The sequence below is a fragment of the Cydia pomonella genome, chromosome 10, assembly GCF_033807575.1.
Source record: "Cydia pomonella isolate Wapato2018A chromosome 10, ilCydPomo1, whole genome shotgun sequence".
In the NCBI taxonomy this organism is placed as follows: Eukaryota; Metazoa; Arthropoda; class Insecta; order Lepidoptera; family Tortricidae; genus Cydia; species Cydia pomonella.
In genome coordinates this window covers 4,965,376-4,990,879 of record NC_084712.1, presented here as the reverse complement: position 1 = coordinate 4,990,879, position 25,504 = coordinate 4,965,376, and the positions used below count along the sequence as shown (strand labels likewise).

The following is a 25,504-nucleotide window of genomic DNA, read 5'->3' as shown; positions in this document are numbered from 1 at the left end:
AGGGAAAACTTTTTGCGATAACTCAAAAACAACTAAACTGATCATGTCCGCTATAGTTTTCATTTAATGTCTTTCTTAAGCTCTACTTCCACGATTTTTTTCATATTTTTTGGACCTATGGTTCAAAAGTTAGAGGGGGGGGGACACATTTTTTTTTTTCTTCCGGAGCGATTATCTCCGAATATATTCACTTTATCAAAAAATGTTTCTTGAAAACCCCTATTAGTTTTGAAAGACCTTTCCAACGATACCCCACACTCTAGGGCTGAAGCGAAAAAAAAAATTCACCCCCACTTTACGTGTAGGGGAGGTACCCTAAAAAAAATTAAATTTTTAGATTTTATTGTACGACTTTGTCGGCTTTATTGATTTATATATCCATGCCAAATTTCAGCTTTCTAGCACTAACGACCACGGAGCAAAGCCTCGGACAGACAGACAGACAGACAGACAGACAGACAGACAGACGGACATGGCGAAACTATAAGGGTTCCGTTTTATGCCATTTGGCTACGGAACCCTAAAAATAGGTAACAAATAAGAAAAACAACAGTATTTTAATACGTAATTTAATTCATCGATTTGGTAAATATTATATACATAAATAAAAACTTAATTGATTTAAAATAATACATTCAAAGAAAATAAGACGTTCAGCTTAAATATAAATTCATCTATTTGTACTAAGCTAAGTATAAGATTCATCACTGCCGCATATTGTCCAAAACTTGAGAATGGAAATACTACTAGAATAATTAATTCTAGATGGTAACGGTAACCATACACAAACCTATAACTTCACGAACACCACGTTATTTTAAAAACCATTTCTAATCGGTGTCAACCCTAGCTGTTTCGGCTACGCGTGCGGTCATTGACCTGCGCGTTGAAGGTCGTTCCTTAGAATTATTTTGTAAATTTAAAGGTGTTCGCTGTAACGGGGTGGTTTTCGTATGATCTCGGCTACTAGCTACCTAGGTCGTGTGTAGGTTTGGTGTTCACTTGCCAGCGGCGATCTCCTTCATCCTGTTCAGGGCGGAGCCGGCCTTGAACCACGCGATCTGTTGCTCGTTCATGGAGTGGTTCAGCTTGATGCGCTCGGTCTTGCCGTCTTTGTGCTTGATTTCGCAGTCTACTTGCTGTGAAAAAATGCAAGTATTAGAATTGAAAAAATATTGAAAACCATGCAAAATATTTATTCAGGAAATATAGTTTGTATGGAAACCCTAAATAAATCGTGATAATACAAGTTTCCATTTCTGGTTGGTAATAAATATAAATATTTTTGATGCATTTAAATGTTGTCTTCAATTTACACTAACATCATTGTTATTAACGTTACTTGTGTGTCACGCTTTAAACATAACAAATTACTCAATAAATAGAAAAAAAAAAAAAAATCCAAAACCTAAACTAAAATAAAAATAAATTGTGTCGTAAAAATCGAAACACTAGTTATTTTTAAAGTTTCCTTACGACCTGTCTAGATTGGGTGCCATGGGTGTTTTCTATGTATTTAAGGTTTTATAAGGTATATATTATATATATCGTTGTCTAAGTACCCACAACACAAGCCTTATTGAGCTTACTGTGGGACATAGTCAATTTGTGTAATAATGTCCTGAAATAAATAAAATATTGGTCAATTTGAGAAGTACAGCGTACAATTTCTGTCGTTTTACGCGTTTATGTCTTTTGTACTACATTTTAATCTACTGAGATACTTACCAATTTTTATTAATTATTTAGGTTTTATAGTAAAAAAAAGTATTATGTTAGATGACTCGTAGAAAAAGTATTGTAAACAATATAATCAAGCTTTTCAATCTCGTACCTTACTTAGGTAACTCAGCAAGCTTCGTTGCCTAAACACGGTACTCGATTGAAAATCTCTCTAAGTATTATATGACGATTGTATAAAATACTATTTCGATACGCTTTTCTACCTCTGAACGGCAAGGAAAGGACTAAATGACAGGTATAATGAATGAAGAACATATTACCTTGCCGGGTGCGAGGTCCTTGAGGCCGAGCAGCGAGATCTTGTCCGTGGGCTGGATCTTGTCGTAGTCGGCGGGGTTGGCGAAGGTCATCGGGAGCATACCCTGCTTCTTCAAGTTGGTCTCGTGAATCCTACAGACAGGTAGTTAAACATTTAGTCATGTAGATCAAATCTATCAACCATTTTGCATCTATATTATCACTAGTGGTTTTGTTTTGTTCTGTTTTGTGAGTTGTAAGCTTTGCGAACCCCCATGACTCGACCATTATGAAGAAAATTCCAAAACTAGATCGGTTAAAAATTTCCCGAGAATCGACTGAGAAATGCGACGTGTGGAGGAGAACAGCCAGATATACGAAAACATTTTCATTTAAGCTGAAACGGAGACGCTTCGTTAACGTTGCATCGCTCGGTTAATAATAAGTAAATCAATTCATCACCGTCATAGATAAATCAAGGAATTGCATATTACTGGAAGGTGGCGTTCAATGATCATCGTATCTTTATAAGGTTACATCTGATACTTAAAGAAGTCTATGAAAGTATTTTTATTTCCGTTTCTCCCTCCATGCTCATTTATGTACACGATGCAAGAACTCGCATGCGAGTTCCTGATAATAGCCCTTCCACCGAGATGCCTGGGCTCCAGCGTGGCGTGCTCCCTGCTGGAGACCTCGCCGTTGTTCTCGTCGCACTAGTGCCTTGTATTCCCGTCTGTTTCCGCTCCAAAGTGAATACAAGTAAATGTAGTGTATCACAAAAAACAGACGCACGCAAAAGCCTTGTTACCTGGCGTAGCTCTCGACACTGATGGCGCTTCCAGCAAGATTCCTAGACTCTAGCGCGGTGTATTCTCTGTTGGTGCCCTCGTCGCACTAGAGCCGTGTATGCCCGTCTGTTTGCGCTTCAAAGCGAATACCAGTAAATCTAGTGTATCACAAAAAAACTTAAGCGCGCAAAAGCCTCCTCACCTAGCGAAGCTCTTGATGATGATGGCCCTTCCGCTGAGATGCCTGGGCTCCAGCGTGACGTGCCCCCTGCTGGAGACCTCGGCGTAGTTCTCGTTGCACTAGAGCTGTGTATTCCAGTCTGTTCCCGCTCCAAAGGTGTATCACAAAAAACATAAGCACTCAAAAGCCTTGGTACCTGGCGAAGCTCTTGACGATGATATGCAGTGTTGTCACATCTACCTACTTTTTGGTAGATCTACCTATTTTACCTGCGTTCTACCTATCTACCTCCCTCGGCCTGAAATCTACCTATTTTTCAAAATGGTACAATTGTAAGCAATTCTCAATACATGTGACGGAACATTACCTAATTTCTACCGAATTTAGATTTGATTTAATGAAAACTTGCCAAAGAAACAGATTATACAAGCAGGTTTATTACCTACAAACAATGGAAATCCTAACTTATGTTTCAGTTTCTTTAATGAACACGTGTACTAACGTCACAATATTAAAAACTTATAAATAATTCAAAACATTTTAATCATAAAAATGTACTTCTATTGAGTGGTAGCTCTACCTATTTTTCATTTTAAATTCCACCCATTTCTACCTATTTTTGCACCCTGTTCTAACATTTCGGCAAAATTGTATGTGACAACACTGATGATATGTAGTCCTTCCGCCGAGATGCCTGGGTCCCTGCTGGACACCTCGCCGTAGTTCTCGCCGCACTAGAGCCGTGTATTCCCGTCTGTTCCCGCTCCAAAGCGAATAACCGCAAAAAACCTACGAGTGAGCAGAGTCCATACGCACTCAAAATTCTCGTTACCTGGCGAAGCTCTTGACGATGATGGCGCGGCCGCCGAGATGGCGCGGCTCGAGCGCGGCGTGCTCGCGGCTGGAGCCCTCGCCGTAGTTCTCGTCGCCGACCACGCACCAGCGCACGCCGGCCGCCTTGTAGGCGCGCGCGGTGGCCGGCACGGCGTCCCACGCGCCCGTCACCTGGTTCTTCACCTTGTTCAGCTCGCCGTTCTCGGCGTTGGTGGCGCTGGAAATAGCGTGAGTGATTTCAATCCGATCTCAATCATTAATACGAGAGATAAATGAGAGATATAGCGGGAAAAATATATATAAATAAAACCAAATAATTTGTTTAGAATTATGGCACGACAAATTTCAAGACGATAAGTAATGCTGCAACTAATTTAATCGCTTAGATATAGTCGACTGTGGCGTTTAGTTTAGTTTTCTAATAAACTAAAATAATGTATTAACAAGTTCTACAAATACAAATTGGCTTTTGTTAATCAGTTAAATATTTTTTTAAGAAATCTAATATTTTTTCACATTTCGTGAGAATGCAGCTCGAAAAAGACGTGGCCGCCAGTCGTGTGCCAGCTTTGAGACGAGGAGGATGTGTCGCTCGTCGCTCCGTGCCTTTCTTGCACTATGAATGCTTGTGCATCGCTCAAGTGCTATAATATCGGAGTAATTGTAGCCAAATAATAAATAACTCCAGAGCGCTGGATTTGGTTGTGACGCGCTTTAGCGCAACACGGTGTTTTGCGGTCTATTATTACGAAAGTAATGTACGTACCCACGTATGTTTCCCTATATATTGTACATGATGTCTAAAATAAACACAGCTATATTCAAGAAGTAATACATAGTAACCCTTTCAGTTAGTTCGGGGGTGTACAAGCGCAAATTTGGTACCTGCCCCGGGCGACATTTCCTCTAGTTACGCCCCTGCAGTTTACGGCCAAAAACGGAGTCTAGCTCCTAAAACTCGAATATCTTTAGGATTTTACTTTTCGGGTTTAACATTACATCACCTACAATTACATATCGTTTTAAAACATAAGTAGGTATTTTCGGAATTACCTCACATTGGGAGACATTCCGAATTATAAGTAGGTTATTTTTCTACTTATTCCGTAAATAAATACTTGTGTCTCCGACGGTAACTAATAGTTCGAAAGCAATTATAGTTCGTGTCATCTACGATGACGCGCAGATTTATCAAATTTAACCATAAATAACATGATATTTCGAGTCAAGGCACGCGTCTTCGTGAATGACACGATCCATATTTTTTATTTTATTTATCAAACAACTACTCGAAAAATCATATTAGTCTAATAGGTAACAATTCTAAAAATGTAATACTTAGTTTATAAATTAAATATGGCGTTATTTAGAAAAACACACTACAACTCTCAATTTAATTTTGTAAAAAAGGAATACAACATGAATTAACTAATTGAGGCTTGTAAAGTTGTATACGCATATGGGTTTTTTTAGTTTATTCAGAATGTTTATTATAATATACGACCTTCACCAAATGCATGATCTACTCATATCAAACAACAAAACGTCTGCAAATGATGACACACAAATACGAGTATAGCCCCACCCGCGCGCCTCTGCTCTGCATCTTATTCTTTGAACGTCGTTGCGTGCGATCGTCATGAGGGGCAGCGCGGGGGCAGAGCGCTTAGCCCCGCTCCGAGGCCCCGACGCTCAAGGGCCCAATGGCCGACTATCGTCCTAAAAGAACAGCACGCGGGTTGCAAACAACAATTTGCCGACCCCGGAAGCGAAAAATACACGATACTTCCCAAACTCAAACAGTCCAGATGGTTCCAAACAGTAATGATACAAGTGCCCTTGACATTCAACAAATCACTATTTTATAAAGATCAACTCACGTGATGAACATGTTGTTGGAGATGTTGTCAAGATGTCCACGGTATTTGAGCCAAGGGCCGGCAGCAGAGATGTGGTCGGTGGTGCACTTTCCCTTGACCTTGATGAGGATGGTCATGTCGGTCAGGTCCTTGCCGTCCCATTTGTCGAAGGGCGCCAGGAGCTGCAGGCGGTCGGAGCTGGGGGCTACGTCGACCTTGACGCCTGTGGAACAAGTGAAGTAGATTAAGACAAGTTTATTATTAAACCAAGAATATTATTAAATACTATAGATGTCTCGCCTCGTAACTCGAAAGTGATAACTGATAACCTTGAATTCAAAGCGCAAGAGATTAATGTAAATCTTACCTTACTAAAGGTATGAGACTTGTTCTCTTCTATGACGTCACAAAGCAAAACAAACAAGGATGAATGCAATTATAATACTCACTGCTGCCGTCCGCGGGAGGGTGCTCGTAGGTGTCCTGGCCGGGGTCGAAGCCCTTGGCGGGCAGCTCGTCGCCGAACGGGTCGGACAGCTTGAAGGGCTTGCCGTCGGAGCCGGTCAGGGAGTCGGTCAGCGGGTTGAAGTCCAGGCGTCCTGGAAAAGAAGTTAAGTTTAAAATTGAGAAATTGAAACGTGTACAATATCGTTAACATATAGGTGCATGGTATAATTTGCCTATCTTGTTCTCACAATGTTCACAATTTTGCTACAAACCAAAATTACGTCGGAAACGGAATAAATCTTTTATATTAACCTAATCAAGATCGCAGGAAATCGTAGGGAAACAAAGTACGACCGGTAATTGTGGATATCTTTGCCTGTCTTTGCCCAGCAGTGGACATTTCGTAATGCTAGCGAACGGTTGACCGCTTTCAGACATAAGCACCGATAGTCCATTAGCTTAATGGGTAAAAGATAGACAAGATTAGAACCAGGAGAAGTGGCGAAAGAAAGACCTGTACTGGGCAATAATAGACTATAGAATATAATATTAAATTTACCAGCAAGAGACAGAGCAGTGACCAGCTCAGGGCTGGTGACGAAGCAGTGCGTGGCCGGGTTGGCGTCGTTGCGGCCGGTGAAGTTGCGGTTGTAGGAGGTGACGATGGTGTTCTTGTCGCCCTTCTTCACGTCCTTGCGGTCCCACTGGCCGATGCAGGGGCCGCAGGCGTTAGCCAGGACCTACATCGGAAAATTATCTTCAATAAAAAGGTTACAGAATAACACAATACTCCATGACAAAGCAGCGGGCTAAGCACGGTCTCATTTTCATCGCCTATCGCCTTGCTTGTCACGTTCTAACAAGTATGTAAGTGCGAAAGTGACATGCATAGTGACAGGTGATAAAAATGCAACCATGCAGCCACTGCTGGAGTCCATACGCAGATAAAAATATAACCATAACACGATAGTACCCAAAGAGACTATAATACCTACTATTCGACATTAGACTAAACTAGAGGTTCCCAACCCATAATAATAAGTAAGCTCAATAAGGCTTGTGTTGAGGGTACTTGGACAATGATATATATAATATATAAATACTTAAATACATAGAAAACACCCATGACTCAGGAACAAACATCCGTGCTCAGCGCACGAATAAATGCCCTTACCCACCCACCCAGGACCATCAGCTTCATAGGCAGGATCACTACGCACTAAGCCGAAACGGTCGTCGGTTTTATGCATTGTCCCTCATGATAACTTTTTTTCGTTTCAAAAACTCAATGTATTTTTTCTAGTGGATAAAATTCTCACGCCTCTCATTTTTACTACGCTCCCTTAGGAGCACCGCTCACTGGTGAGGAACTCCTGCATAAAATGAAACCTATTACTACGAGACCACCATAAAAGTAAAACTACATTCAAGATTTAACTCTTAAAAACATAGTGACGTCGGAGTATAAATGAAACATATGCTTACAGTGCCTCCGAACTCGCGAAGGGTGCCGGCGATGCCGTCGCGCTCGATGGTGGCGCGCACCTGCTCCGAGCCGGGCGTCACGTTGAACGGGATCTTCGACTTCACGCCGTGCTTCAGGGCCTGGGGAACAGACAAGGAATTACTGACAACTGCCTGGATTCTAGTACGAACTGTTCGAAGAGCAGACTCTCCGAACAAGGTACCAGAGTACCTTGTGATGTAAATCAGAATATCAGACACGCAAGTTTTTAAAACGGGACCCTTGTCGTCATGACGAGAACAGAACAACGACAAAATAGCAAATCCAATAGATTCCGGACCTCATTCACTGCTTAGACACAAAGCCATGACCATTCATGGCATTGCCTAACTAAAACAATGGTGTGCTAAAATGCCCAGAAACCCTTGCAACCCATACATACCAGCACTGTTCCTAATTTGTGCACATGATATTCCTTTCGTTCTGTTATCATAACTATGTTCGAACGTTGTATTAGGACTTACAACGCATAGCAGTAACATGGAATACACAAAAAAAGCGGCCAAGTGCGAGTCGGACTCGCCCATGAAGGGTTCCGTACCATTTATGACGTATAAAAAAAACTACTTACTAGATCTCGTTCAAACCAATTTTTTGGTGGAAGTTTGCATGGTAATGTACATCATATATTTTTTAAAGTTTTATCATTCTCTTATTTTAGAAGTTACAGGGGGGGGGGGACATTTTACCATTTTGGAAGTGTCTCTCGCGCAAAGTATTCTGTTTAGAAAAAAATGATATTAGAAACCACAATATCATTATTTAAGACCTATACCCCACGTTTGATGAAAAAAAAATCCCAAAATTTATAGTTTTTTTTTTTCTATTTTTGTGTGAAAATCTTAATGCGGTTTAATAAAAATTGCCTTCAATGTTTGTTTAATACTATAAAATGGTAACTCAATAAAGACGAAGTTTACATCACTCAACAGTGACATATTTATAACCTTCTGAGTTTGTATCGGATCTTTTTGAGCTACTTCGTCAAAACCTCAATATCCTCACCTCCTTGACGATGCTGGCGCAGCGGCCCATGTCCTCGTAGGAGGAGTTGGTGCAGGAGCCGATGAGGCCCACTTTGATGTCCAAGGGCCAGCCGGCCTTCTTGGCGGCCTCGCCGAGCTTGGAGATGGGGTTGGCTAGATCGGGGGTGAAGGGGCCGTTCACGTGGGGCTCCAATGTGTTCAGGTCGATTTCGATCAGCTGAAAATAAACGTTTTGATCCGTAATTCAAGTCGATGTGTGTTGCGTTCATAAATACGGACCACAAACGAGTATATTTCGTTAAGTAAATTTAAATGTTACCACAGCGTACGATGCTGCTACAGAATCAATTCCATTGGGGAATAATAGCCTACGGATCCCATCAGGTCGTTGTGAGGAAACGCCCACTCTAACTCCTCAGTGAATGCAATTTGTTGGGATATAGCATTGTTCCTATCTATACTCTGGATTAAGCAGACCAACTCTTTACTATTCATTAATATTACCACAGACTAGACGTCATTTGCTTGACGTATTCGGAAATCTATACTTTATATTACTAGTATTAACATTAAAATTCCGATTTGTGATCATGACTGACGATCAAAATCATCCTAATCGTCACTGACGGCCGACATAAGCATTTTTTTAATCAAGAGTGTTGTTCAATATCAGCTATATCTATATCTATAATTGCCAAGAAAAACCTGGCTGTATACCTGGTCATAAGGCGCCTTCGAGTCGGGTGTGAGCAGATGCTTAGAGGCGTTGGCGGCGGCGGCGATGTCGTGACGTCCAGTGGATTTCAGGTACGCCTCCATACGCGAGTTGTACGGGAACACCTGTGTAAATAAAAGTTACGTGTGAATAGATAGTTCGTATTTAACTGTTACAAAATCAAACTTCTGTTTGATTTAAAAAAAACCGTGTTTGTACCACAACGATGGTAAACAACTTCCAAGTCTCTCGGGTGGATTGTTAACGGTAAATAATATGAAGCGCCGCAAACATGCCGAGCTCTCAAGCTTAGATATTTGGGTTCTTTTCGTTGTCATTTTTTTTGTCCTCAAAAATGTGACGGAGTGTAGCTTTTTCTATGGGTGTTTAGGGTAGGGTTATGGGTTTGTTGTGTTTTGGGTATAGTTTTTAACTTTTCTCAAGTAAATAATAATCTACAGCTATAAAGACGTGTAATAACACTCGACTTTTTGTATTCACTTGATAGAAAACACCAATACAGGCGGCACAGAGTGGTCAGAAACAATACAACGAGAAGAATTTTGACCCATTTGGTGCTTTTGCGATACAGACCCTGGGGCTGTGGAGTTAGGATGTTATAATTTAAAAAAGACTCCTTGAAGGGGAACCCTAGGCTAAGATGGCTCATTCCGCGGACACATTGTGTAGTCATACCTTATAGTTAAATGTTACACCCATGACGAAAAAAAATGCATAACACTCTGCAACATGTGACGCACTTAGTAGACTTTAGATTTGATTTAATTACTTAGGTATCTAATCCCCGCTATGATTATTAAATATTATAGCGTATTAGTATTTTCTTATCTTCAATATTAATAAAATACAGGATACGATAAAATCTACTCGAATGGGAGATTTTAGACTGTTTCCCCAGTCCAACATCTGAACTTGAAACCGATTCAATATCAAGGATGCGGTATCACGTAAACTAAGTGTAATTAAAAACCAAAACAAACAACAATACCATTACTTTAGAGAATACCCAATCGTAATATAGTCGTATTTCTGTCTTTATTTATTAGATACACGCTATTTATTTTGAGTAAAAATTCTTCTATGATGACCCTCATCAGGCGCTTAGGGCTCGCAGGAGGATTTTTCACTTGTCGCGGTCTTGAGCGCCAACTTCCAGCTCTTTCCAGCCGAGACCAGTTGAGCCAGCGTCCTTTTCAATTGATACCCGAGGCTCCAACCATCTACTGCTAGTCTATTGCCAGCAAAGTTGCTATGATAGGTGATTGCCTGTTCTACAGAGCTACGTGTCCGACCTACCCCCATTTCCTTGCAATTATTTCCTGGCAAACTCACGCTGGTGGTGGTTCCAACCTCGGCACCCATGTTGCAGATGGTCGCCATGCCGGTGCAGGAGATGGAGTCGACGCCGGAGCCATGGTACTTCACGATGACGGCGGTGGAAAGTTATTCCTTCATCTAGCAACACTCACGCTGGTGGTGGCTCCGATCTCAGCGCCCATGTTGCAGATGGTCGCCATGCCGGTGCAGGAGATGGAGTCGACGCCGGGGCCGTGGTACTCCACGATGGCGCCGGTGCCTCCCTTGACGGTGAGGATGCCGGCCACCTTCAGGATGATGTCCTTGGGGCTGGTCCATCCGGAGAGCTTGCCTGTGAAAGGACGAATATGTAGTCACTTGGGAGCTTTAAGACATTAGAGTCCATCTAAGCAAACTCTGTACCGTGATAGCTTAAGAGTTAGACGGTCTCTAGGTAACTTCTTATATTAAAGGCCTTTTTTTCACAATGTCCAACAACAAGGTTTCACAATGTCCAAAAAAAAGTCCTGAATGAGCTAATTGCCACTTATTTGACGAATAAAGTCATCGTTGGCGTTTCACAATTTTCAAATAAGCTTGACTGGTAGAAAAATGCTAAGTTTTGCAGGAACTATTATCTGGTATTTAATTTATTTGTCAATTAGTTATCCAATACTTTACTTGGACATTGTGTAACAGGCCCTAAATGTATCTGTCCTGGGAAACGGGAGCGTTTCACCAGTGTTTCGTACTAATGCTGCTCATTTACTACTTTGAAATACTAGAACGCTGATTTTAAGTCTGATAATTTTCCATAGCTTGGCTTAAAATTGTATCAAACTACAACTCTGATTTCCTAGCATTAACAAAAAACACAAGAGTAGCATTTAAGGACGCACTACGGAGCACTACGGGAAACTCCAATAACAAAGTTTTTTTTTCCCAGCAGATAACCCACTTTAATGTTCTTTTTAGTTCAATCGAGTCTTGAAAATAACTAAAACTATGGTGTGGTGTTGAGAAAATGGAAAAGGTCGTTAACCCACGGAATAAGGTATTTTATCGTTAAAATATCTTTATGAATGCCAGAACAAAAAAAAAAATTGTTACAATTTTAAACGTGTATGTGTACCCTTGAATGACGTAGTCACGACCTACGTATACTTACACGGATACGATATATCAGTAAGAATCATATTGATATAATCTTATTAGTACAAGAGATAGTTATGACGAGATAAGTTATCGCGATAAAATGTCTCCTAGGATTGTTTTGTGTGTGTAGGAAATTTTGAGAACCGTGATATACATACACGCCTACTTTAAATAATTTTAAGTATCTATACTAAAGTTTACTTTAATAAAATCATGTCTTTCATGGGAACATCATAAAATGTACTTAGTAAAATCAAAGAGAATTTGAAATAGAGGTGGATTGTTAAATAAATTTTTGTAGCTGCAGTAAATTTACTGCAATCTTTAGACACATGATGAAAACTTTTAGAACGCCATTTGACTTTGATTCTTAGTATTTCACTGATATGTGTTAAAGTTGTTAAGTTGTGTTATCCAAAAGTGGCGCCATCTTACCATGCATAACCCAAAGGTTGTGGCGCCATCGCTCGAAACGATGCCGCCATACCTTTGGCCTTTGATCTATTAAATGGCGCCACTTTTTGTAAATTTACTGTGGCTACAAAGTTTTCTTTGACAACGGAGGTGCTATTTCAAATTCTCTTTGGTATAATGTACCCATTTCTTTAACTTTTACATTGTCTACAGGAAAAGCGCTCATTTCCCGGAACGTTATAGACCGGTCCCTATACGACTTGAAGATCAAAACCATTTGAGCTGTAACACCTTGACTTTATGGTCATTTCAGATACTTCTGAGATATTTGTTTGCGATACGATACGATATGAGACGATAAGATACGATAGCACTGTAGATTTTATTACTTTGACTAATTGTCATAAATATACTATAGGGACCGTGCGCGTTGGAGGGTCTGCCATCTTCTGGCCTGAATCGGAACCATAAACATGCACATGTACACGTCACGTGTTTTCTTGTGCATAGTAGGTTCTGCCATCTTGTGGGCTATATCGGAACAAAAAACATCACATTTACGCCTCGCGCCAAAAATCTGACAGCTCCTGTGCTGCCTCCTACAGTTCATGCACGCTCCCTATAATCTTAAACAAAGTCATCAGAAGTAACAATCACAATGTTTACATATTACGCAAAACATAAAGAAAAAGGTAAATAAACATTTTTGGCAACTGTTCTAAACATGACGCCGCTTCACGTCCGATTATATAACAAACAGAACAAATGTAATTCGATGACTCTTTTCAATTGGATGAAAGTATTGAATGCATATTAACACATGATGCTAAATTAGATGTCGAGTCAAATCAACTATGTATTCATTATGAAACGCAAAAAAGATTGTTACTTACTTTGAAATTAGTAAGATAGAAGTATCAACTCCTTCATGAGTTTTTGCTGATTTAAAACAACTGAAAGTAAAACTATTGAAACTTGTGTTTCTGAACAATACTGATATCTTAAATTGGCATGAAAGAGTTTATATATACAAAGAAATTTACATTTACAAACATAAAACATAGATAAAGTGAGAAAAGCAACCTATAAGTATCGGTATGTCTCATTGATATGACTTCGCCTGCATTATACGTGTAGTGATAATGAATTATATACATGAAATCAAAACATACTTGATTTGTTTGAATTATACATTCATACAAACAAGTCAATTTACAAGTTTAATAAACCAACCAAACATTCAACTTTCGGGATAGATAACTCTCAGAACAAGGCTTTTGAAAACAAATTGTACTTTCATGTTTAAAACGTTTTATTCGGTATAGTTCGTGTCATCCACGATGACGCGCAGATATGTCAAATCCAACCTTTAATAACATGGCAATACGAGTCAAGCCACGCGTCATCGTGAATGACACGATCTATAATACCCTAAACATTTTACACGAGTTTTTTTAACCGTTTATATATTTTATATTTACGCACTTATTAGAGTAATTAGGGTTAAAAACGTGTTGAACAATCTAGAATTATCCAACTATACCATGATAGGAATGTCTAGACGTAGATCGCCCGCGATAAAAATAGACTCGCTACAGTATCAATGTCGCGTGACATAACCCAACGTGCACGCGCATATCGCACTTATCTCTATTATGATAAGACACAAGAGTTGGCTCAAACGTGCATTGAAAGTTACTCGATACGTCTTCTTTAAATTAATGGGGCAATCGTTATTTTCGTATCGTGTTACGGTTTAGTTGCGTATCGCGATATGGGTCATGTGACGTAGTTTTCTTTACTTACGTAGCTGTCTGCACCATAGTCCACGCTGTTAACTGATAATACGTAATCCACTAAAGACGTCGGAGGCACGTCGTATTTTATAACTGGGTCGTTATTTTTTTACCGAATATATATAAGTGTCCTTCACCTCTCTAATCGAATTAGATTATTACGTTTTTGTATCGTTCGTAATTTTACTGATTTATTTTTATTAGATTGTACTTAAGTACGTCTACCATTCACTGGGCCTTGCATATTTTATTTTTATAATTTCATTATGCATAAGTTTTATTATTTTGTAGTGTTTTGAGTAGATAGGGCGCTCTCGTACAACATGTGCAAAAATAATTTAAAAACCTTATGGAAAGAATCGTAAGTATAACACAAAGAACAAAAACGCGTCAGGTTTATAAGACTACCTACATTAGAAATTATTGTTTTTATTGTAAAATATAGAACCGGGCAATAATATGTATTATAAAGATGATATCAACTCCATGTTTTTATGGTAGGCCTTTTTTATTATTTTTAAGTGATTTCCACGTTACTACTTAAGGTAGTCTAGTAGTATACCTTTATGCGAGCGATGAGAAATGATCTCATGTAATGGTTTTTCGTTTTTCATACAGTTGTTTATGTCAACTGCTTTTTTTATAAGAGCTTTTTTAGTTATATGCTGAGCCTCATATTGTACTTTATAGTATTTCATTGCATTATTCATCATAGATATGTATAAAATGAGTAGTAAAATATGCAATCTGCAAACGAACCTATATTGTTTATACTATATGTTCAGACAAAAAAACACAAAGGTGATATACATATATCTAATAACTTTTGAACATAATAAACATAAATTCACAGTAAAATTCAAGATATCTTATACCTTTAAACGAGCAATTCTTGTATATATATATGTATATATATTTCCGGGATCTCGGAAACGGCTCTAACGATTTTGCTGAAATTTGGTATATGGGGGTTTTTGGGGGTAAACAATCGATCTAGATTAGTCTTATGTTTGGGAAAACGCGTGTTTTCGAGTTTTCATGCGTTTTTCTTTCGACGCAGAATATGGTCGCTAATTTCGTGTTGCCGGCCATTGTCCGTCTGGTCCAGCGGGTTAAGACGCGGACTGCTAAACGAGTGTTACGGGTTCGAATCTCGCCCGGTGACTAACTTTTTTTTTATATGTTCAAGTTTATATATAATTTTTTAATTTTTATTGTTTTAGACAAGTTTAATGTAGTAAAAAAATGTAGATAAGATTATCACCTATACACCACCATATTACAATAAATAGTTATAACCGAGCAATGCTCGGTCGCCCAGGTACTTTAATATTATTGACGACCTGTCTGGCCTAGTTAGAGCCCTGCCTATGAAGCCGATGGTTCCGGGTTCAAATCCTGGTAATGGCATTTATTAGTGTGATAAGCACGAATATTTGTTCCTGAGTCATGAGTGTTTTCATGTATTTAAATATGTATATATTTTATATATCGTTTTCTAAGTACCCACAACGCCAGCCTTATTAAGCTTATTGTGGGACAGTCAATTTGTGTAATAATGTCCTATCATATATATTAATTTTCTAATACAATCAACACAACATCAAGTTTGCTAGGTCTGGTGATAATACTTGGACATTGGACTTATTATGAACACATTGACTGACTGACCTAAGACATTCTCCGGATACGTGCATAATTTCTCATTAGTTGAGATAATCTTATTACGGCGAGTTTAAAATCATATTATTATATCCTTATTTCAATATCAATACCACTCTCACGCTTTATTTGGTTGGCAAATAAAATCGAATATAAATTCTAAACTTTAAAAATGAAATATCGGCAGAGAAGGCCCCTAGCCTAGGGAGATGGGTAATTCAATCATACCTGTACCAGGGGAGCGAAACTGTTCCTTTCGGGCATTCTCGGATCCGTTCGGCTCAACGTTACTACGAGCAATTATTATGAAAGTACCTGGGCGACCGAGCTTTGCTCGGTTATAACTATTTATTGTGATATGGTGGTGTATAGGTGATAATCTTAACTACATTTTTTTACTAATTTAAACTTGTCTAAAACAATAAAAATTATATATAAACTTGAACATATAAAATAAAATAAAAGTTAGTCACCAGGCGAGATTCGAACCCGTAACACTCGTTTAGCAGTCCGCGTCTTAACCCGCTGGACCAGACGGACAGTCGCCGGCATCACGAAATTAGCGACCATATTCTGCGTCGAAAGAAAAACGCATGAAAACTCGAAAACACGCGTTTTCCCAAACATAAGACTAATCTAGATAGATTGTATACCCCCAAAAACCCCCATATACCAAATTTCAGCGAAATCGTTAGAGCTGTTTCCGAGATCACAGAAATATAAATATATATATATGTATACAAGAATTGCTCGTTTAAAGGTATAAGATTAATGAACTTGACGTCCGTTTGCGTGCACGACCACAGATTACTTGAATTTTGACAACCCTAAATAACCGAAAGGGATAGTGCCATGCAACACACAAGGGACAGAATTATTCTTCCCTGAATCGCTGTCAAACTTCGGTTTTGTAGGAAGTTTATTTTCTGAACTGTAGTACTATTACTTATTCTGTGCCTGTACCAACCTAATCATACGTAAGGCTAAAACAGAAGGCATATCATCGTAAATGCCTACAAATTCCGCTATGTGTGAACACTGTACAGAATTGAAAGTACCCTGAAAACTATACTTGCCGCAAAACTAACTGGCGACTGAGATCATAATGCTATCTCCTTTACCCTTGTTAAGACTAACCAAAATTGAAAGAGATGACATTATGACCTGACTCGCCACTTAGTCTTGCGGCAAGTATAAAAATAGGGACACCTTTTTCCTAATGTGCTAATAATGTATCGTTGAAACTTTTTAAGCTGACCGTTTAGCACTTGAGAGATTATCTTGTAAAATGACACTGTTCTCTAATGTTTAAGGTTACCGCTAATAACCCATTGAAATTGCAATAGCACAGCATATTCGATAGTGACACTTGGATTTATACACCCAGCTGCAAAAATGCAGCTTGCTGTTCATGCGACATTTGAAACAGCCCCGTGCAACGACAAACCTTTCTTTGCGTCATTCAATGCCATTGACCATCAAATTAAAAAAAAAAGACAAATCACCAAAAACCTTTGCTATGATTACATTACCATTTTAATTGGTCGACAATTATTTTAAAACGTGTTTGTTAGACTTTAATGTTTGTCTACAACGCTGTACGCTGATAACAGACTGCGCAATTTGGGTCGACACTATGTAACAATTTTCTACTACAGATGTTGTGAATGCTAGTAATGTCGTATTTTCACGGAAACGCACGAACGTGTTATGCTATTTCAATCAGTCTCAGTACAAAAAGTACTGAGGTTGACTGAAGAAGCATGACAAATACGAACGTTCCCGAGAAAATAAGATGGCAAAGGATTGTTCACTTCACTACATCTTCTATGAACAAACCAAGGATATTTCAAACTGTCACCATTATAATACTTACATACCGGTTCAATTTTTAATTTTTTGCATAGTTATAGCTAGAGTACAAAGTTCAAGGTCAAAATGCGTATTAAAAATACCGTCTGAAAATAAAATAAAAGTGCGTTTTAGTAGCGAAGATAAACAAGCCGTGTCATTGATTACTTGGCGAGACGCCATACCGCTTTACTTATCTCAAATGTCTTAAGTGTATTCTGAAATGCATAAGCACATAAGTCCTTTTAGTTTGACACTGTGGCATGTGGATGGTGTTATTTGAAATTCGCAAACCTGTTAATGCAATGAGATTTGAACCTTTTTATTAAGACAATAAGGTTGCTTCAAATTATGTTGCAAAGCGTAAGATCGCTTACTCTAATTCTCATACGAAATGCCGCATTATTATCTCATTTACGTATGTTATTTTGGAGTACTATCTTTAGTATTATCAATTGGCAAAAGGCAACGCCTCAAAATTATATTTCGTAGTTCTACGTACTTTTGATAATGGTATTATTGCAGACGACATTATCTGAAAAAGGCGTCGGTGTCGAAATATTGCGAAAATACTTCATTCTTTTTTGTCTTAGTGTTACAACACTAAGACAATTCTACGGAATAGCTTACAACTTGAGTCGTATATTATCAGTTATCACGTAATTGAAGGACACATTTTATTATAAATGTTACTTGAGATGCCCAACAGGGCGTTATTAACACGCCGCTAAGTGGGCACTCCTATAGAGTTGTGCGTGCTCGCACACTGAAAAAATCGTTCCAAACTAGTACATTCTTACAAATACTAGTTCACTATTTTAGTACAGTAGTATGCCGAGACAAACTTTTTTTTATACTATGTGGTGGCAAACAAGCATACCGTAGCCTATGTACGCCTGCAACTCCAGAGGAGACATGCGCGTTGCCAACCCTAACACTCCGCACCTTACTCACCGGCAGGAACACAACACTATGAGTAGGGTCTAGTGTTATTTGGCTGCGGTTTTCTGTAAGGTGGAGGGAGGTACTTCCCCAGTTGGGCTCTGCTTTAGATCTGGAATGCCATGCACTTTGCTGTGCCCTACCACACAAAGCGATATGACATTCACAGTGCCCATACCTCTCTTTTGAACGTAGTTTAAGGACATATCCGGGTCCGAAACGAAACTGAATAATGTAACGGAACGGTTTTTGCGAACGTTTTGTAAAGTAGTACATTCCAAAATTGGTTGTCTCGCTTATTCCCGTGCAGTTGCAACTGAGTGACGCTGACGTCTATGTACTGTAAAAGAGATACGGTCTAGCTGAGGTGGGGAATGTAAACGCTCCAGGTAAATGATGATGATAATATATTTTTTTCTTCAAACAACACAATAAAACTATCGAGTAACTCCGATGCTTGCCATTTTCAGAATCAAATCGCCTGCAGATCTTTATTCCTTCAGCAGGGCGATAGTTCTGAATTTAAATAATCGTTGCCAGTTATCTATCTCGAGACTGTGAAGGTTGGAAACCTTCACAGTACTGTCTTGCTCATATTAGCCGAGAGCCGTTCGGTCGTCATCGCACGCGCTCGGCGTTAGTTCGGTCGGACCACTCGGATCGCTTTGCTGTCAATGTCACTCCTCGCTCCCGTTCAGTTTCGCATGTAGTGTACTAAAATGTACGAAGAGCAGTATCATTTGAGAATAGTTCGGTTTAGTACAGTGCAGGGAATTGCGTCTTTTTGACTTTAGTACATGTACTACACAATGCCTACTCCTATATAATATCCGCAAATTAAACTAACTACCAATGTCATAAAACTTCTCATTCACACTTGCGTGGTACAGTCGAGTTCATAAATATGTATATATTTTTTTACCTTCACTTAATCCATTGCAATAAGGAGAAAAATGTAGTTATATATTTTTGAACTCAAGTGTAATAGCAAGAATGACAGAGATAGTGATACTTGGTTTAGTTTGTTCGTACCATATATATATACTAATTAGAATGAATCGACGTTGTATCATGTATGCTTACCGGTCAGCTTGACGCCGATGACCTTGGGGCACTTGAGTTCCCAGGGGATGTCGGCCATCACGTCCACGGCATCAGCACCACCCACACCTGGTGAAAACGTATTTGATAACCATTGGAAAAATATAACACAAGTGAGGTTTTAAAGTTCCTTCAAAAGTACATAATAATTAGTTTCTTAATTATGATGTACTTTCTTAATTATTAAGTCACTCATTGTTTTATTTTTTTGTAAAGAAATATATTTTAGTCACTAGTAAGCTAAGCTAAATCTTATGAAGCTTTATTACAAGTTTAACAGATTTAAAATCTCTTTAAGATTACAATAGTACATTACGATACAAATGCGAAAAATAGGAAAATCGCAACGGGCGATAAATTAAAACACGGCCGAAGGGAGTGTTTTAAACTGACACCATTTGGGAATTACCTATTCACACATGTATTGTACAATATTTTACAGTATATAGGCCCTTTAAATTTCCGACATAGTTATGTGCGACATATTATCGCACTACTGCGGTAAAGTATCTTAAGCATCATATGTACTGTAAAATTTGTTTACAATATATTACAAGCAATAATTTCACGTTCTAATACAATCTATAGTCGGAACCAAAATAGTAAGTCCGGGTCACACTTACAATTAACCTTTATAAAAGTTGCGTGTGCCCTCTCATCCCCTAATGTTGATTACAATCATTTACATTGTATGAAATAACAAATCATTGATAATACTTCGTAGTTTATACGGTTCATGGACGTTTATTTTGGTATACTATATATTATTTATACATATACTAGATAATTTGTAAAGTAAAGCGTTGGTGACTTAGCAGTAAATCTTTCAAACCAAACATCGCGGGTTCAATTCTTGGATCGTACCACTGAGTCTCTTAGAACTAAACTCGGGTTAAAGGGACAGATGACTACTAGTTTCGTAAAAAAAACTATTGCCTCCCCTAAAATGCAACAGGGGAAACGCTAAGATGAGGAGAATACTTTCCAATTAAAATAGTACATTACGATACAAGTGCGAAAAATAGGAAATTCGAAACGAGTGGCGATAAATTAAAACACGACCGAAGGGAGTGTTTTAAATCGACACGAGTTGCGAATTACCTATTCGCACATGTATCGTACAACGTTTTACAGTACATATGGCCCTTTAAATGTTCGACACAGTAACATAATATGCTACTTCTCGCACTAGTGCTATAAAGTAGCCCCATATGTACTGTAAAAATTATAATACGTTCTTTTCTAAAACTTACTAATGCAGAGACCACCCAGCCCCCCACCGTTGGGCGTGTGCGAGTCAGTGCCAATCATCAACAGGCAGGGGAAGGCATAGTTCTTCAGGATGATCTGATGCAGAAGGAGGAGAATACTTACCAATGCAGAGACCACCGAGACCTCCGCCGTTGGGCGTGTGCGAGTCAGTGCCGATCATCAGCAGACCGGGGAAAGCGTAGTTCTCCAGGATGATCTGATGGATGATGCCGGAGCCGGGCTTCCAGAAGCCGACGCCGTACTTGGCACCCGCCGTCGCCAAGAATTTGTATACCTCTTTGTTGATGTCCTGGAGAGAATTAATAATTTAAGACCTAGTTCAGACAGAAAATAATGTCATTAAATTTAAAATACTTATAATATATTTTTCTCAAACTACTATGTATCCAGTGCGATGAGTGAAGATGATATGGAAAGGAATTTCATACAGCCTTACACACCTAGGCCTGTAAAGCAACCATCATTCGTTCTTAACGTCAAATTGTGACACGTCTTGGCATTCAACAGTCAAATAGTAGTAGATTCGTAATTTGTTTTTAGCTGTGTAAACCTACAAATAAAACAAATTGACTACTTTTTGTTCATTGCAAGTTTGAGAAAACCACTATACAAATCTCTGCGAGAAATGGGGTTGCGGGCCGCCTATCCCTATCCGTCTATATCTTCGCTTTTATACTATTGATAGATAACCTATAAGTACCATGTATGTAACAGTAACATCAGAAAGAAGAAGATCCAGAAGATTCCAGGTTCAAATTCTGGCAGGGTCGCCATGTGACGTTAAGTGTTAATGAGACAACCGATAGTTTATAAGGACGGCTTTATTGTGGATAGTATGACATAGCACTCATATATATAATATATAACACTACGCTAAGAGAGTGTGAGTGTGGCATTGCATATACACTACAGTTACATTGATACTGTCGAAGACAGTGAACCTTGGCAACCTCTTAGAGGTGGCTTTAGAAAGCACAGATCAAAAAGGTTTATTTATTCAAACCCTGCTAACATTTGCCAATAATAATCTAAACACAACAACAACTACTTATGCGGTAATTAAACACGCAGGGATCTGCATTTTCAAATTAATTAAATTTTACAAATGACTCCGATCAATGCTTATAAATATAATAGTCAAGCTTCCTGAAATTCATATTGATTTGGGAAATTTACGAAGTTTTTTTATTTAAAAAATATACAATTGTATGTATTGGTAAGTATCTGGATCTTTCTACGTAATGCCAGTTATCAGAAGTGTCATTGTGTTTGCTAATACACACACGTATTGTGTGTGTGAAGGTGAATGTTCTCTGTCACTAAAAAGGACAGGATGTTTCTGTTTATTTTTCCTGTAACTTTCATTGCGAATGCCAAACTTGTGACGGTTATATTTATATCCTTATAAGAAAATAAAAAAAATTGAAATCATGGAGGATAAAGTAATAAAGGACTGACTATTATTACACAGAACCTAATTCATTTACAGTGATACTGTCAATCATCGGGCTTAACACATTCACCGCTGAGCTAAGGTCGTAGCGGTACGTCGTGGCAGATAACATGTATTTCCCGGTATGTAGCGGAAATGCTTCGTAGAGGCAAGACGACGTGTCGTGATACTCGTGATTAGCACTGAATAGGCTGTAGTCCAGGAATACAGGCTGTCACCATCTAATTTGTAAAGTAGACATTTTCTGAAATGTTTTTTTCGGCTTGGGCCCTAATTTGTTAAACAAAAGCCTTTGTTTATTTTATGCAAAGCCGCCTTCGGCAACCATACAAAAGATGGGAGATAATAGAGAGATTATGAACTATTCTTTGTTCTGTAAATAAAGGCTATTTTATTTATTATATAGACCCTACTAGCGCTTAAGTCCTTTATGCCAAATTAAAAAACTCAACTGTAAAAAAAACTATCTAACTACGGAACCTGCTCACAAAATTTCACGAGAATCGGTTGAGACATGCAACCTGCAGAGAACAGACATGCAAAAGCATTTTTGCCCAAGCTGAAATGGAAACCTTCACTGTCAATAATATAAATTTAACTTTGTTACTGTTAATGTCTGCAATCAACATATCTGGTGGCAGATCATATCTGCCTATCCTAAGAATGCGTCTCTTACCTTAGCCCTGGCCAAATCCTCCACTCCACCAATCTGGGCTTCAATAAGATGGTCACAGTGGATGGTGGATGGCACGGCGACCCGCGGCAGTCCAGAGGAGATGAACTGAAGCATGGCCATCTGTGCGGTGGCGTCTTGCATGGCAACACGGTCGGGGCGGAGGCGGAGGTAGCTTGTGCCGCGCTCGATTTCCTGGTTAGAAAAAAAAAGAATGGACATGTAACTTGGTCAATTTTTCTAAGGAGTTACAAACATGCTATAGTTAACCTTTTGAACGCTAAGAAAACCTAAAGTCGTTGTTACTAGTTGTGCCCACAGCGCCATGGACAACTATAGATGTTATGGCGGATGCTGTCAAAGTTAATCATTACACTTTCAAGTAAGGTTTACGTTAGCTCCCTTGCGGGAGCTTGGTGTTTGAGTGATGTTTGTGTTTGTGAGATGTTCAAAAGTTTAATATTCTTGTATGAAGAATTAGAGTAAACCAACATTTTAGACATGTAGTTAATAAGTCCAAGTATAAATTGAATTGAATTGTAAAGGACTTATACAGCTACTAATATCTATAGGATGTAGGTGACTATTTATATTTTTAATGGTAAACATAGAATGATTCATAAAATATAAATAAGTGGTTGAGACAGAATGTGGACTTAACTTAAAGTAAGTATGCTAAGCCCAAAGAATTTCGTACATTGCCCCGTCATTTCCTATCTCTATTGCATGTGCATAATTTTATTGCTGTTCCACTCGTACAGTGGCATTGACCATTAACCATTACAAATTGAACTGTAAACCGTAATGGATGTTTACAGTTCAATTTGTAATTAATAGTGGTCAATTGCATTAATGTTTTGTCATATATCACAGCCTGATGTTTAATGAAAAAAAAACTAGTATTAAAACCATATAAAATGTAAGCATTCCAATAACTGAGACACTATTTGTATATCTGTAATAATTTCCTGATAGAATATTGGATGTAGACAGTATCACTAATTAAACCACTAAGACCAATATAAAAATTACTGAAGAACTCCCATTAATTGGCATAAAATATGTGCTTGCAATGAATATATATTCAGACAAAGCAGTTTATGCATACATTATTCATTGATACTGGTTTAACTTGAAATATTATAATACTAGATTCAGTATCACTATGTAACTATATAGTTTGATATAACTTTAACTAGTAAATGTTATAAGTTAGATCATATGGAGACTGTCATGCTATTAAAAATCAAAATAAATATGTATGTATAAATTCCACCAAGAAGTTTCACAATAGTGTATTTATTCTAACATTTCATACTTTTTCATAACCACCAAGAATTCACATATGCAATATTTGTTTATTTACATAATAACTTTATCAGCACTTATCATATCACCTATTAGCAACTTATCCTCAATTATTTGCAATATCACGGATTTACCCAAATAAATAAGAATAAACTCACCTGGCCCTTGGGGTCATCAAGATGGGAGTACAGCACCTTCTCGGACAAGGTCATGTCGCGACCTAACCTCTTTTTGATAATCTCCAAATTTTGGGACAATTTCGCATAAGGCAGCGGAGCCTTGTCTAGCTTCGACATCGCGACCTAAAACACCATTGCACTCATTAAAACAACACTAAATCACATAAAAAACAACATTTCCAGGTCACTGGTGGTTACATAACAACATCTTTTTTTGAAAGAAAACAGTGATAAAACGGGTATTTTGGTGGTGTTTCTTACCTGGGCGGCTGCGGCCGTGAGGGGGGATACGCTGAAGCATCTCTGCTGGATCTCCAAGAGCACTGTTCTAGTCCTACCACCCTGAAAAAAAATATTATGAAATTACGTAAAAAAAATAGTCCACAAGCAAGATAATCACGAATAACGTCTCAAATAAGAAAATCCGGTTTACGATTACTACTAATAACCCGGGGTGACCTCTCGTTAACTTTATTTTGCGTGACCTGACCCTGTCCATTCAGATATGCGACATACGGGATCGTATTTCTCAATCAACACTGATAACGATGTAAACATACGAATAGCACTAAAACCGATAATTGTAAATTATTTTGGAATTATATCAATTAAAATAGCATGGAATATTCAGGAATGCGAAGGACTTACCTGGCCATGCAAAACTCTCATACAGTGAGCCATGGTTGCGGACTTCAGAACACCAATGACAACAAAGAAATATAAGACTTGTTAAAAAAAAATCTATTACGGCAACATGGATTTATCCAGATATCTAGCCGTTTTTCGACTGCAATATGCAGTTCTAATATATAACACGTACCGCACAAGGGCTTCAGCCGAATTGGCAGTTCGGTGAGTTCGGTCGGTAGAATTTGGCAGATAGCCCTGTTTGGGTTGTCATTACAAAAATATATATGCTGACACTGGGGAAATAAAAATGTTACATCAATTAAACAAGATAAGGCAATATGCAATACAAAGAGCATATAATTACAGTTTAGATATTGTTATTGCGTTAATAGTATAAGTTTTAATTTCACATACTATATGTAACGAAATAAGA

The 25,504-nt window shown here is 38.4% G+C and overlaps 1 protein-coding gene across 1 annotated transcript; it reads right to left on the bottom strand.

The window, feature by feature from the left end:
- Positions 1 to 552: 552 nt before the first annotated feature.
- LOC133521884 (probable aconitate hydratase, mitochondrial) lies at positions 553 to 25,292 on the bottom strand. Its single transcript, XM_061856995.1, has 16 exons — positions 25,090 to 25,292; positions 24,703 to 24,783; positions 24,421 to 24,564; positions 22,958 to 23,149; positions 20,931 to 21,117; positions 19,539 to 19,625; positions 10,809 to 10,987; positions 9,321 to 9,443; positions 8,623 to 8,820; positions 7,578 to 7,697; positions 6,652 to 6,832; positions 6,095 to 6,244; positions 5,667 to 5,868; positions 3,785 to 4,003; positions 2,004 to 2,133; positions 553 to 1,139 (listed from the first exon to the last, which is right to left on the bottom strand). The coding sequence occupies exons 1-16, from the start codon at positions 25,120 to 25,122 to the stop codon at positions 999 to 1,001; spliced, it is 2,367 nt and encodes a 788-aa protein (XP_061712979.1). The 5' UTR covers positions 25,123 to 25,292; the 3' UTR covers positions 553 to 998.
- Between the last annotated feature and the right edge of the window lie 212 nt (positions 25,293 to 25,504).

Coding starts and splice junctions, on each gene's coding strand:
- LOC133521884 (XM_061856995.1), bottom strand. CDS start 25,122: ATGGCTCACTGTATGAGAGTTTTGCATGGCCAG. Junction 10,988..19,538: donor CATCGGCGTCAAGCTGACCG/GTAAGCATACAT, acceptor GTCCTTTCACAG/GCAAGCTCTCCGGATGGACC. Junction 9,444..10,808: donor AGATCGGAGCCACCACCAGC/GTGAGTGTTGCT, acceptor TTATTTACACAG/GTGTTCCCGTACAACTCGCG.